The 14716-nt window shown below is 41.3% G+C and overlaps 1 protein-coding gene across 2 annotated transcripts in view; it reads right to left on the bottom strand.

Moving 5' to 3' along the window:
• Window positions 1–1779: 1779 nt before the first annotated feature.
• Window positions 1780–14716, bottom strand: part of Gart (trifunctional purine biosynthetic protein adenosine-3 Gart) — a 100225-nt gene continuing 87288 nt past the window's right edge. For both annotated transcript variants that reach the window (XM_071669274.1, XM_071669273.1), the window contains 2 exons: window positions 11406–11521; window positions 1780–2139 (listed from right to left, as the gene is read on the bottom strand). In XM_071669274.1, coding sequence (XP_071525375.1) covers window positions 2061–2139; window positions 11406–11521 — 195 coding nt within the window. In that variant the 3' untranslated portion in view covers window positions 1780–2060. The remainder of the gene's footprint in view (window positions 2140–11405; window positions 11522–14716) is intronic.

Raw genomic sequence — 14716 nt, 5'->3', positions numbered from 1 at the left:
CAGGGAATACGTGGGAAGTATATATATTATATATATATTATATATATTATTCCCTCAAAGGCCCAGTCCTCTGTTCTTAATGCTACCTTGCTAACACGGGAAATGGCGAATAGTTTGAAAGAAAGAAAATATATATTATCCCTGGGGATAGGGGAGAAAGAATACTTCCCACATATTCCCTGCGTGTCGTAGAAGGCAACTAAAAGGGGAGGGAGCGGGGAGCTGGAAATCCTTCCCTCTCGTTTTTAATTTCCAAAAGAAGGAACAGAGAAGGGGTCCTAGTGAGGATATTCCCTCAAAGATTCACTCCTCTGTTCTAATCGCTACCTCGCTAATGCAGTTAATGGCAAATAGTATAAGAAAATATATATATATATTATTACCTCCCTATTAGACCTCTTCACCGATGTTCCCATTTGTTCTCATCTTACGCACTTTATTTACCCCTTCCAAAACATCTTTTTATTCTCCCTAAAATTTAATGATACTCTCTCACCTTTATTTTCAATTGCCCTCTTTTTCACCTCTTGCACCTTTGTCTTGACCTCTTGCCTCTTTCTTTTAAACATCCCCCAGTCCTTTGCACTACTTCCCTTCAAAAAACTTCCAAATGCCATTCTTCTCTTTCATTAACAATCTTACTTCTTCATCCCACCACTCACTACCCTTTCTAATCTGCCCACCTCCCACAAGCATCTTTTATGCAAGCCATCACTGCTTCCCTAAATACATCTCATTCCACTCTGACTCCCCTTACGTCATTTGCTCTCATCTTTTGCCATTCTGCACTCGATCTCTCCTGGCACTTCCTCACACAAGTATCCTTTCCAAGCTCACTTACTCTCACCACTCTCTTCACTGCAACATTCTCTCTTCTTTTCTGAAAGCCTCTACAAATCTTCACCTTTGCCTCCACAAGATAATGATCAGACATCCCTCCAGTTGCCCCTCTCAGCTCATTAACATCCAAGTCTCTTTTTCATGCGCCTATCAGTTAACACACAATCCAGTAATGCTCTCTAGCCATCTTTCCTACTTACATATGGTTCAATGGATTGAACCAGGGCATGTGAAGCATCTGAGGTAAACCACAGAAAGTTTTGTGGGGCCTGGATGTGGAAAGGAAGCTGTGGTTTCGATGCATTACACATGACAGCTAGAGACTGAGTGTGAACGAATGTAGCCTTTGCTGTCTTTTAATTGTGCTACCTCACACATACGTGTGGGGGAGGGGGGGGTGCCATTTCATGTGTGGCATGGTGGCGAAGGGAATGGATGAAGGCAGCAAGTATGAATATGTACAGGTGTATATATGTATATGTGTATGTATGTATACATTGAAATGTAGAGGTATGTATATGTGTGTGTGGGGGGATTTATGTATATACACATGTATGTGGGTGGGTTGGGCCATTCTTTTGTCTGTTTCCTTGCGCTACATCACTAACGCGAGAGAGAGCGACTAAGTATGATAAATAAATATAAATATTATCTGCCGTGTGTCCTGCTCTGCCATACAGTCGCAAAGTACAGTATTCCTATTTATGCATCTTCCTAATGATTTCATATCTTCGATCTTTAAACTCCATCTACTGTATACTGCATACAACATCCATCTCTTTACACCTACCTGGACATAGGACAGTATATTACTCTTGATTTATTATTGGCAGTCTTTCAACCTAAACTTTTATAGAATTTTCTGTTCATGTGGGATAGATTTGAGGAGATTTAAAAAATTAAGCTTAATTAATGTAGACAGGTGATAAATAAAAGAACTTTTTATCAAAATTATTCTGTATTTGCAGAGACAACCAAATGTGAAATGCTTGTATCAAGTTGTCATCAGTAAATCATTACATATCAATGAAAACTGATATTTGTGTGACCCACTAAAGGCAAGGCAGAATTTCGAAAATTATGCTGTATAGTGCAAGTATTTTTCTTTTTAAAGAAAACTGTGTAAAATTTTTGCTTATGATTACCAAGTGAAATTCAAGCTTTGAGTCTACAATAAACTGTAAGGTTTTGACTATATAGTGAAGATAGGGGGAAAAATGTTAAGAGGACTGTAATAATCTTACACATTGGCCATCATCACCAAGCACCACCTGACCTCGAGCAACCATCTCCATCGCTCTGCCAATGTAAAGAGCAAATATTATCACCTAATAATGAAAGGTAACTCACAACTTGTATAATTATTTTCATCCCATATAGTTTTGAAGAGCTCATGAAAGAAATTTGTGTTTACTAAGGAAGAGGTTCTTTTCCATACTTAATAAAGTATGACACATGCAGCCACTTATCACCATGATAACATGAAGTAATAGCAATACAACAACCATGCATTGTCTCCCGCATTAGCAAGGTAGCACAAGGAAACATATGAAAGAATGGCCCAACCTATATACATCTGTATATACATACACGCCCACATACGCATATATACATACCTATACATTTCAACATATACAGATCCATATACAGACATATATACAAATGTACATATTCATACTTGCTGCCTTCATCCATTCCTGTCGCCACCCCGCCACACAAGATTGGGCATCCTCCTACCCCTGCGTGTGTGTGAGGTAGCAGTAGGAAAAGACAACAAAGGCCACATTCATTCATACTCAGTCTCTAACTGTCATGTGTAATGCACTGAAACCACAGCTCCCTTTCTACATCTAGGCCCCACAAAACTTTCATGGTTTACCCCAGACGCTTCACATGCCCTGGTTCAATCCAATGGCAGCACGTCGACCCTGGTATACCACATCATTCCAATTCACTCTATTCCTTGCACACCTTTCACCCTCTTGCATGTTCAGGCCTCAATCGCTCAAAATCTTTTTCACTCCATCCTTCCACCTCCAATTTGGTCTCCCACTTCTCTTCGTTTCCTCCACCTCCACCTCTGACATCTCTTTGTCAATCTTTCCTCAACTCATTCTCTGCATGTGACCAAACCATTTCAATACACCCTCTTCTGCTCTTTCAACCACACTCTTTTTTATTACCACACATCTCTCTTACCCTTTCATTACTTGCTCAATCAAACCATCTCACACCACATATTGTCCTCAAACATCTCAGTTCCAACACATCCACCCTTCTCCGCAAAATCCTATCAATAACCCATGCCTCACAACCATATAACATTGTTGGAACCACTATCCCCTCAAACATCCCCATTTTTGCTCTCCAAGATAACATTCACACCTTCCACACATTCTTCAATGCTCCAAGATCCTTCGCCCCTTCCCAACTCTGTGACTCACTTCCACTTCCATCTGCTGCCAAATCCACTCTCAGATATCTAAAACACTTCACTTCCTCCAGTTTTTCTCCATTCAAACTTTTTATTTATTTTGCTTTGTCGCTGTCTCCCATCTCAGCGAGATAGCGCAAGGAAACAGACGAAAGAATGGCCCAACCCACCCACGTACACATGTATATACATACATGTCCACCAACGCAAATATACATACCTATACATCTCAATCGTATACATATATATACACACACAGGCATATACATATATACACATGTACATAATTCATACTGTCTGCCTTTATTCATTCCCATCACCACCTCGCCACACATGAAATAACAACCCCCTCCCCCCTCATGTGTGCAAGGTAGTGCCAGGAAAAGACAACAAAGGCCCCATTCGTTCACACTCAGTCTCTAGCTGTCATGTAATAATGCCCTGAAACCACAGCTCCCTTTCCACATCCAGGCCCAACACAACTTTCCATGGTTTACCCCAGGCGCTTCACATGCCCTGGTTCAATCCAATGACAGCACGTCGACCCTGGTATACCACATCGTTCCAATTCACTCTATTCCTTGCATGCCTTTCACCCTCCTGCATGTTCAGGCCCCGATCACTTAAAATCATTTTCACTCCATCTTTCCACCTCCAATTTGGTCTCCCACTTCTCCTTGTTCCCTCTTTGTCAATTTTTCCTCACTCATTCTCTCCATGTGACCAAACCATTTCAAAACACCCTCTTCTGCTCTCTCAACCATACTCTTTTTATTACCACACATCTCTCTTACCCTATTATTACTTAATCAAACCACCTCACACCACATATTGTCCTTAAACATCTCATTTCCAGCACATCCCCCCTCCTGCGCACAACTCTATCCATAGCCTACGCCTCGCAACCATACAACATTGTTGGAACCACCATTCCTTCAAACATACCCATTTTTGCTTTCTGAGATAATGTTCTCGACTTCCACACATTCTTTAAGGCTCCCAGAATTTTTGCCCCCTCCCCCACCCTATGATTCACTTACGCTTCCATAGTTCCATCCGCTGCCAAATCCACTCCCAGATATCTAAAACAATTCACTTCCTCCAGTTTTTCTCCATTCAAACTTACCTCCCAATTGACGACCCTCAACCCTACTGTACCTAATAACCTTGCTCTTATTCACATTTACTCTCAACTTTCTTCTTTCACACACTTTACCAAACTCAGTCACCAGCTTCTGCAGTGTCTCACATGAATCAGCCACCAGCGATGTATCACCAGCAAACAACAACTGACTCACTTCCCAAGCTCTCTCATCCCCAACAGACTGCATACTTGCCCCTCTTTCCAAAACTCTTGCATTCACCTCCCTAACAACCCCATCCATAAACAAATTAAACAACCATGGAGAAATCACGCACCTCTGCCACAAACCTACATTCACTGAGAGCCAATCACTTTCGACTCTTTCCACACATACCGATGCCTTACATCCTCGATAATAACTTTTCACTGTTCCTAACAACTTGCCTCCCACACCATATATTCTTAATACCTTCCACAGAGCATCTCTATCAACTCTATCATATGCCTTCTCCAGATCCATAAATGCTACATACAAATCCATTTGCTTTTCTAAGTATTTCTCACATACATTCTTCAAAGCAAACACCTGATCCACACATCCTCTACCACTTCTGAAACCACACTGCTCTTCCCCAATCTGATACTCTGTACATGCCTTCACCCTCTCAATCAAGACCCTCCCATATAATTTCCCTGGAGTACTCAACAAACTTATACCTCTGTAATTTGAGCACTCACCTTTGTCCCCTTTGCCTTTGTACAATGTCACTATGCAAGCATTCCGCCAATCCTCAGGCACCTCACCGTGTATCATACATACATTAAATAACCTTACCAACCAGTCAACAATACAGTCACCCGCTTTTTTAATAAATTCCACTGCAATACCATCCAAACCTGCTGTCTTGCCAGCTTTCATCTTCCGCAAAGCTTTTACTACCTCTTCTCTGTTTACCAAATCATTTTCCCTAACCCTCTCACTTCGCACACCACCTCGACCAAAACACCCTACATCTGCCACTCTATCTTGATATCAAACACATTCAACAAACCTTCAAAATACTCACTCCATTTCCTCACATCACCACTACTTGTTATCACCTCCCCATTAGCCCCCTTCACTGAAGTTCCCATTTGCTCCCTTGTCTTATGCACTTTATTTACCTCCTTCCAAAGCATCTTTTTATTCTCCCTAAAATTTAATGTACTCTCTCACCCCAACTCTCATTTGCCCTCTTTTTCACCTTGCACCTTTCTCTTGACCTCCTGCCTCTTTCTTTTATACATCTCCCACTCATTTGCATCATTTCCCTGAAAAAATCATCCATATGCCTCTCTCTTCTCTTTCACTAATAATCTTACTTCTTCATCCCACCACTCACTACCCTTTCTAATCTGCCCACCTCCCACGCTTCTCATGCCACAAGCATCTTTTGCGCAAGCCATCACTGTTTCCCTGAATACATCCCATTCCTCCCCCACTCCCCTTACCTCCTTTGTTCTCACCTTTTTCCATTCTGTACTCAGTCTCTCCTGGTACTTCCTCACACAAGTTTCCTTCCCAAGCTCACTTACTCTCACCACTCTCTTCACCCCAACATTCTCTCTTCTTTTCAGAAAACCTCTACAAATCTTCACCTTCGCCTCTACAAGATAATGATCAGACATCCCTCCAGTTGCACCTCTCAGCACATTAACATCCAAAAGTCTCTCTTTCACGCGCCTATCAATTAACGTAATCCAATAACGCTCTCTGGCCATCTTTCCTACTCACATACATATACTTAGGTATTCTTTCTTTCTTTCTTTTCTTTTAAACTATTCGCCATTTCCCGCGTTAGCGAGGTAGCATTAAGAACAGAGGACTGGGCCTTTGAGGGAATACCCTCACCTGGCCCAATTCTCTGTTCCTTCTTTTGGAAAATTAAAAAAAAAAAAAAAAAAAAAAAAAAAAACGAGAGGGGAGGATTTCCAGCCCCCCGCTCCCTCCCCTTTTAGTCGCCTTCTACGACACGCAGGGAATACGTGGGAAGTATTCTTAATCCCCTATCCCCAGGGATAATATATATATATATATATATATTTTTTTTTTTATATACTTTGTCGCTGTCTCCCGCGTTTGCGAGGTAGCGCAAGGAAACAGACGAAAGAAATGGCCCAACCCCCCCCCCATACACATGTATATACATACATCCACACACGCAAATATACATACCTACACAGCTTTCCATGGTTTACCCCAGACGCTTCACATGCCTTGATTCAATCCACTGACAGCACGTCAACCCCGGTATACCACATCGCTCCAATTCACTCTATTCCTTGCCCTCCTTTCACCCTCCTGCATGTTCAGGCCCCGATCACACAAAATCTTTTTCACTCCATCTTTCCACCTCCAATTTGGTCTCCCTCTTCTCCTCGTTCCCTCCACCTCCGACACATATATCCTCTTGGTCAATCTTTCCTCACTCATTCTCTCCATGTGCCCAAACCACTTCAAAACACCCTCTTCTGCTCTCTCAACCACGCTCTTTTTATTTCCACACATCTCTCTTACCCTTACGTTACTCACTCGATCAAACCACCTCACACCACACATTGTCCTCAAACATCTCATTTCCAGCACATCCATCCTCCTGCGCACAACTCTATCCATAGCCCACGCCTCGCAACCATACAACATTGTTGGAACCACTATTCCTTCAAACATACCCATTTTTGCTTTCCGAGATAATGTTCTCGACTTCCACACATTCTTCAAGGCCCCCAGAATTTTCGCCCCCTCCCCCACCCTATGATCCACTTCCGCTTCCATGGTTCCATCCGCTGCCAGATCCACTCCCAGATATCTAAAACACTTCACTTCCTCCAGTTTTTCTCCATTCAAACTCACCTCCCAATTGACTTGACCCTCAACCCTACTGTACCTAATAACCTTGCTCTTATTCACATTTACTCTTAACTTTCTTCTTCCACACACTTTTCCAAACTCAGTCACCAGCTTCTGCAGTTTCTCACATGAATCAGCCACCAGCGCTGTATCATCAGCGAACAACAACTGACTCACTTCCCAAGCTCTCTCATCCCCAACAGACTTCATACTTGCCCCTCTTTCCAAAACTCTTGCATTTACCTCCCTAACAACCCCATCCATAAACAAATCAAACAACCATGGAGACATCACACACCCCTGCCGCAAACCTACATTCACTGAGAACCAATCACTTTCCTCTCTTCCCACACGTACACATGCCTTACATCCTCGATAAAAACTTTTCACTGCTTCTAACAACTTTCCTCCCACACCATATATTCTTAATACCTTCCACAGAGCATCTCTATCAACTCTATCATATGCCTTCTCCAGATCCATAAATGCTACATACAAATCCATTTGCTTTTCTAAGTATTTCTCACATACATTCTTCAAAGCAAACACCTGATCCACACATCCTCTACCACTTCTGAAACCACACTGCTCTTCCCCAATCTGATGCTCTGTACATGCCTTCACCCTCTCAATCAATACCCTCCCATATAATTTACCAGGAATACTCAACAAACTTATACCTCTGTAATTTGAGCACTCACCCTTATCCCCTTTGCCTTTGTACAATGGCACTATGCACGCATTCCGCCAATCCTCAGGCACCTCACCATGAGTCATACATACATTAAATAACCTTACCAACCAGTCAACAATACAGTCACCCCCTTTTTTAATAAATTCCACTGCAATACCATCCAAACCTGCTGCCTTGCCGGCTTTCATCTTCCGCAAAGCTTTCACTACCTCTTCTCTGTTTACCAAATCATTTTCCCTAACCCTCTCACTTTGCACACCACCTCGACCAAAACACCCTATATCTGCCACTCTATCATCAAACACATTCAACAAACCTTCAAAATACTCACTCCATCTCCTTCTCACATCACCACTACTTGTTATCACCTCCCCATTTGCGCCCTTCACTGAAGTTCCCATTTGCTCCCTTGTCTTATATATATATATATATATATATATATATATATATATATATATATATATATATATATATATGAAAATATAAATGTAGGAATATACAAAGAATTTCACAGAGATGAAACAACCAACTAGGCTGTACAGTATCACACAAATAATCTAGAGTCTAATCTCACATTTGCTGATAAATTCAAAATTAATGCTATAGTTACAACTTATACAATGGCAGTTTTTTTCATTTACTGGTATGTTACAAGTATTACAAATAATCAAAGCATGGATACACTACAACCACCATCCATGAGTCTCACTATTATTAATATGTCTTCAGAGTAATATGTCCCAAGTTTAAGCCACGTTCACAACTCATTTTATGCTTTCGGGTGCAGAGTCTCAACTATAGGCATCAGGCAGAGGCCTCCCATGCTGGCAGCCCGGGAGACTCAGCCAGACATCATTTCTTTTCTCCCCCTCCCTATTTTCATTGTTTTTGCAGGTGAAACAATACTTTTGGATTCATGAAATGGTAAGATACATCTGAAGAGATTTGCAAAAAAAAAAAAAAAAAAAATCAGTATAACAAAAAAAATTCATTACATTTTGAAAGGTACATGATACCAAAAGATAAGCATATCTCTTTTTAAACCAGGTATTCCCATCCTACTCACATACATATACTTAGGTATATCTCTTTTTAAACCAGGTATTCCCAATCACCAGTCCTTTTTCAGCACATAAACCCACAAGCTCTTCACCATTTCCATTTACAACACTGAACACCCCATGTATACCAATTATTCCCTCAACTGCCACATTACTCACCTTTGCATTCAAATCACCCATCACTATAACCCGGTCTCGTGCATCAAAACCACTAACATACTCATTCAGCTGCTCCCAAAACACTTGCCTCTCATGATCTTTCTTCTCATGCCCAGGTGCATATGCACCAATAATCACCAATCTCTCTCCATCAACTTTCAGTTTTACTCATATCAATCTAGAGTTTACTTTCTTACACTCTTTCACATATACTCCCACCACTCCTGTTTCTGGAGTAGTGCTACTGCTTCCCTTGCTCTTGTCCTCTCACTAACCCCTGACTTTACTCCCAAGACATTCCCAAACCACTCTTCCCCTTTACCCTTGAGCTTCGTTTCACTCAGAGCCAAAACATCCAGGTTCCTTTTCTCAAACATACTACCTATCTCTCCTTTTTTCTCATCTTGGTTACATCCACACACATTTAGACACCCCAATCTGAGCCTTCGAGGAGGATGAGCACTCCCCGCGTGACTCCTTCTGTTTCCCCTTTTAGAAAGTTAAAATAAAATACAAGGAGGGGAGGGTTTCTAGCCCCCCGCTCCTGTCCCCTTTAGTCGCCTTCTACGACACATGAGGAATGCGTGGGAAGTATTCTTTCTCCCCTATCCCCAGGGATCATTCAAACTTACCTCCCAATTTACTTGTCCCTCAACCCTACTGAACCCAATAACCTTGCTCTTATTCACATTTACTCTCAGCTTTCTTCTTTCACACTCTACCAAACTCAGTCACCAACTTCTGCAGTTTCTCACTGGAATCAGCCACCAGCACTATATCATCAACAAACAACAAATGACTCACTTCCCAAGCCCTCTCATCCACAACAGACTGCATACTTGCCCCTCTCTCCAAAACTCTTGCATTCACCTCCCTCACAACCCCATCCATAAACAAATTGAACAACCATGGAGACTGCACACACCTCTGCCACAAACCAACATTCACTGGGAACCAATCACTTTCCTCTCTTCCTACTAGTACACATGCCTTACATCCTTGATAAAAACTTTTCACTGCTTTAAGCAACTTACATACATACACATGTACATATTCATGCTTGCCTTCATCAATTCCTGTTGCTATCCCGCCACACAGAAATAGCATGTGAAGGTATACTGAAATAAAATAAGAAGCCAGTAAAATGAGGCTGGGGAAGAACAAATCCCCATAGCTATACGTATAATCTCTCATCAGTGATGAGGACAATAGAACAGTTCATGGATAAACTATTTTCTAATTATTACTTTAGTGATAAGCATAATATTGATGGAGAATATGCAGTTTTCCTGGTAACTCATAAACTTACCTTTGAATGATCACATAGAATGTATTTCTTGAGTAATGTTATATCAGTTTAAGGTATACAGTAACTTTATGGTCTACATGTGCAATTATTTACTGTCTTACTGCAATTCCATAGAATTCCTTGTGACTGCAATAATTTAGTGATGCTGTACTTCAACTTGTTCAAATACAAAAATAACATCTACCAAGTTTCTGTACTTGATAAGATTTTAGGGTCATATCCTGGGATATCAAACTGGATCAGAAGGAAAATGGAAGGTTTAGCTAATAGTACTTAGTACTTGGCTTTGAAACAATTGTTTTATTTCAGCACACTGAGTAAAGGGTGAAGATGAATAAGTGAAATGAGAGGCTGTAGGCACTTGATCTATCCCTTGTAAATACATGGTCAAGTGCATTAAATCTTGCATTCTTTTAAAGAAACTGATTTTGCTGTACTGAGGTCCCAAACTTACAGACTGGCAAGGAGGAACATTTACTAACAAAGTAGTCTGTAGTGTAACAAAGACATTATCAGTGAGCATACATAAAAGCTTGTTACAGTTAGTACAATATAACTTTGAAAATCTATGGTAGATAAGAGGTTAGTTGGGATGCAAGAGATAAATGAAGATAGTTATTTGATGGAATGAAAGGAGACAAGCTATAAAGGTTATGAGTAGTGTAGATAATGGTGTTAAGAGAATGAATTTATCACAAGCAATGTAGAAACTCTGTATATAAGGGTGAATGGAGATGAGAGTCATGCATGAGTACCCAGCATAGTGTGTTAAGTGAATACTTTAACAGCACCAATAGTGTGCAAGAAATAAGATATACAGACGTGTGCATTTGATTCACCCCTGTAAAGCAATGACACATAGATACTTGACTGATTTGACAAGCAATAGGTTTATTACATACAGTAATTATCATCAAGTAACTGCATAACTAACCTGGGGAAAGCTTTGTGCTCAGCTGTTTTGATGCGCTCTGCTAAAATGTCTTCAGTATCTCCAGGTAAGACTGGCACAGCTTCCTGTGTTATAATGGCTCCCCCATCTACTTCTTCCTGCAGAGGTTCATAATTGCATCTAGAGTGATAATCTAGATGAAGGCAAGCATGAATATGTACATGTGTATATATGGATATGTTGATAGGTATATGTGTATGAATGGGTGTTCATATATGTTTAAATTTCTAAAAGGGGAAACAAAAGAAGGAGTCAAGCCGGGAGTGCTCATCCTCCTTGAAGGCTCAGATTGGGGTGTCTGAATGTGTGTAGATGTAACCAAGACAAGAGGAAAGGAGAGATAGGTAGTATGTTTGAGGAAAGGAACCTGGATGTTTTGGCTCTGAGTGAAACGAAGCTCAAAGATAAAGGGGAAGAGTGGTTTGAGAATGTCTTGAGAGTAAAGTCAAGGGTTGGTGAAAGGAGAAGAGCAAAGGAAGGAGTAGCACTACTCCTGAAGCAGGAGTTGTGGGAGTATGTGACAGATTGTAAGAAAGTAAATTCTAGACTGACGTGGGTAAAACTGAAAGTGGATGTGGATGGAGAAAGATGGGTGATTATTGGTGCCTATGCACCTGGTCACGAAAGGAAAGATCATGAGAGGCAAGTGTTTTGGGAGCAGCTGAGTGAGTGTGTTTGTAGCTTTGATGCACGAAACTGGGTTATAGTGATGGGTGATTTAAATGCAAAGGTGAGTAATGCAACAGTTGAGGGTATAATTGGTGTACATGGGGTGTTCAGTGTTGTAAATGGAAATGGTGAAGAGCTTGTGGATCTGTGTGCTGAAACAGGCCTGGTGATTGGGAATACCTAGTTAAAAAGAGATATATATGTAAGTATATGTATGTGAGTAGGAGAGATGGTAAAAAGCATTATTGGATTATGTGTTAATTGATAGGCATGTAAAAGAGAGACTTGTGGATGATAATGTGCTAAGAGGAATGTCTGATCACTATCTTGTGGAGGCAATGGTGAAGATTTGTAAAGGTTTCCAGAAAAGAAGAGAGAATGTTGGGGTGAAGAGAGTGGTGAGAGTAAGTGAGCTTGGAGAGGAGACTTGTGTGAGGAAGTACCAGGAGAGACTGAGTGTAGAATGGCAAAAGGTTAGAGCAAATGACATGAGGGGAGTGGGGGAGGAATGGGACGTATTTAAGGAAGCAGTGATGGCTTGCACAAACGATGCATGTGGCATGAGAAAGATGGGAGGTGGGGAGATTAGAAAGGGTAGTGAGTGGTGGGATGAAGAAGTAAGGTTGTTAGTGAAAGAAAAGAGAGAGGAATTTGAATGATTCTTGCAGGGAAGTAGTGCAAATGACTAGGAGATGTTTAAAAGAAAGGCAGGAGGTCAATAAAAAGGTGCAAGAGGTGAAAAAGAGGGCAAATGAGAGTTGGGGTGAGAGAGTATCATTAAATTTTAAGGAGAATAAAAAGATGTTTTGGAAGGAGGTAAATAACCTGTGTAAGACAAGAAAACAAATGGATCATTAGGGAAGGGGGTAAATGGGGAGGTAATAACAAGTAGTGAAGTGAGGAGATGGAGTGAGTATTTTGAAGGTTTGTTGAATGTGTTTGCTGTTAGAGTGGCAGATATAGGGTGTTTTGGTTGGAGTGGTTTGCGAAGTGAGAGGGTCAGGGAGAATGGTTTGGTAAACAGATAAGAGGTAGTGAAAGCTTTGCGGAAGATGAAAGCCGCAAGGTGGCGGGTTTGGATGGTATTTCAGTGGAATTTATTAAAAAAGGGGGAGAATGTTTTGTTGATTGGCTGGTAAGGATATTCAGTGTATGTATGGATCAAGGTGAAATGCCTGAGGATTGGTAGAATGCATGCATACTGCCATTGTACAGAGGCAAAGGGGATAAAGGTGAGTGTTCTAATTACAGAGGCATAAGTTTGTTGGAGTATTCCTGGGAAATTATATGGGAGGGTATTGACTGAGAAGGTAAAGGCATGTACAGAGCAACAGATTAGGGAAGAGCAGTGTGGTTTCAGAAGTGGTAGAGGGTGTGTGGATCAGGAGTTTGCTTTGAAAAATGTATGAAATACTTGGAAAAACAGAAGGCTGTGTATGTAGCATTTATGGATCAGGAAAAGGCAAATGATAGGTTGACAGAGATGCTTTGTGGAAGGTTTTAAGAGTATATGGTGTGGGAGGCAAGTTGCTAGAAGCAGTGAAAATCTTTTTCACTCCATCCTTCCACCTCCAATTTGGTCTCCCACTTCTCCTCATTCCCTCCACCTCTGACACCTCTTGTCAATCTTTCCTCAGTCATTCTTTCCATGTGACCAAACCATTTCAATACACCCTCTTCTGCTCTCTCAACCACGCTTTTCATTACCACACATCTCTCTTACCCTTTCATTACTTAATCAAACCACCTCACACCACATATTGTCCTCAAACATCTCATTTCCAACACATCCACCCTCCTCCACACAACCATATCTATCGCCCATGCCTCACAACCATATGACATTGTTGGAACCACTATTTCTTCAAACATACCCATTTTTGCTTTCTCAGATAATGTTCTTGCCTTCCACACATTCTTCAACGCTCCCAGAACCTTCACCCCCTCCCCCACCCTGTGACTCACTTCCGCTTACATTGTTCCATCCACTGCCAAATCCACTCCAGATATCTAAAACACTTCACTTCCTCCAGTTTTTCTCCATTCAAACTTCCCTCCCAATTTACTTGTCCCTCAACCCCACTGACCCTAATAACCTTGCTCTCATTCACATCATTTACTCTCAGCTTTCTTCTTTCACACACTTTACCAAACTCAGTCACCAACTTATGCAGTTTCTCACCGGAATTAGCCAACAGCGCTGTATCATCAGCAAACAACAACTGACTCACTTCCCAAGCCCTCTCATCCCCAACAGACTGCATACTTGCCCCTCTCTCCAAAACTCTTACATTCACCTCCCTAACAACCCCATCCATAAACAAATTAAACAACCATGGAGACATCATGCACCCCTGCCGCAAACTGGCATTTGCTGGGAACCAATCACTTTCCTCTTTTCCTACTCGTACACATGCAACTTACCTCCCACACCATATACTCTTAATACCTTCTACAGAGCATCTCAGTCAATTCTTATCATATGTCTTCTCTAGATCCACAAATGCTACATACAAATCCATCTGCTTTTCTAAGTATTTCTCACATACATTCTTCGAAGCAAACACCTGATCCACACATCCTCTACCACTTCTGACACCACACTGCTCCTCCCCAATCTGATG

This window comes from Panulirus ornatus, chromosome 14 (assembly GCF_036320965.1).
Source record: "Panulirus ornatus isolate Po-2019 chromosome 14, ASM3632096v1, whole genome shotgun sequence".
NCBI lineage: Eukaryota > Metazoa > Arthropoda > Malacostraca > Decapoda > Palinuridae > Panulirus > Panulirus ornatus.
Note: the sequence above shows the minus strand (reverse complement) of the source record. Positions and strands in the feature narration are given on the sequence as shown.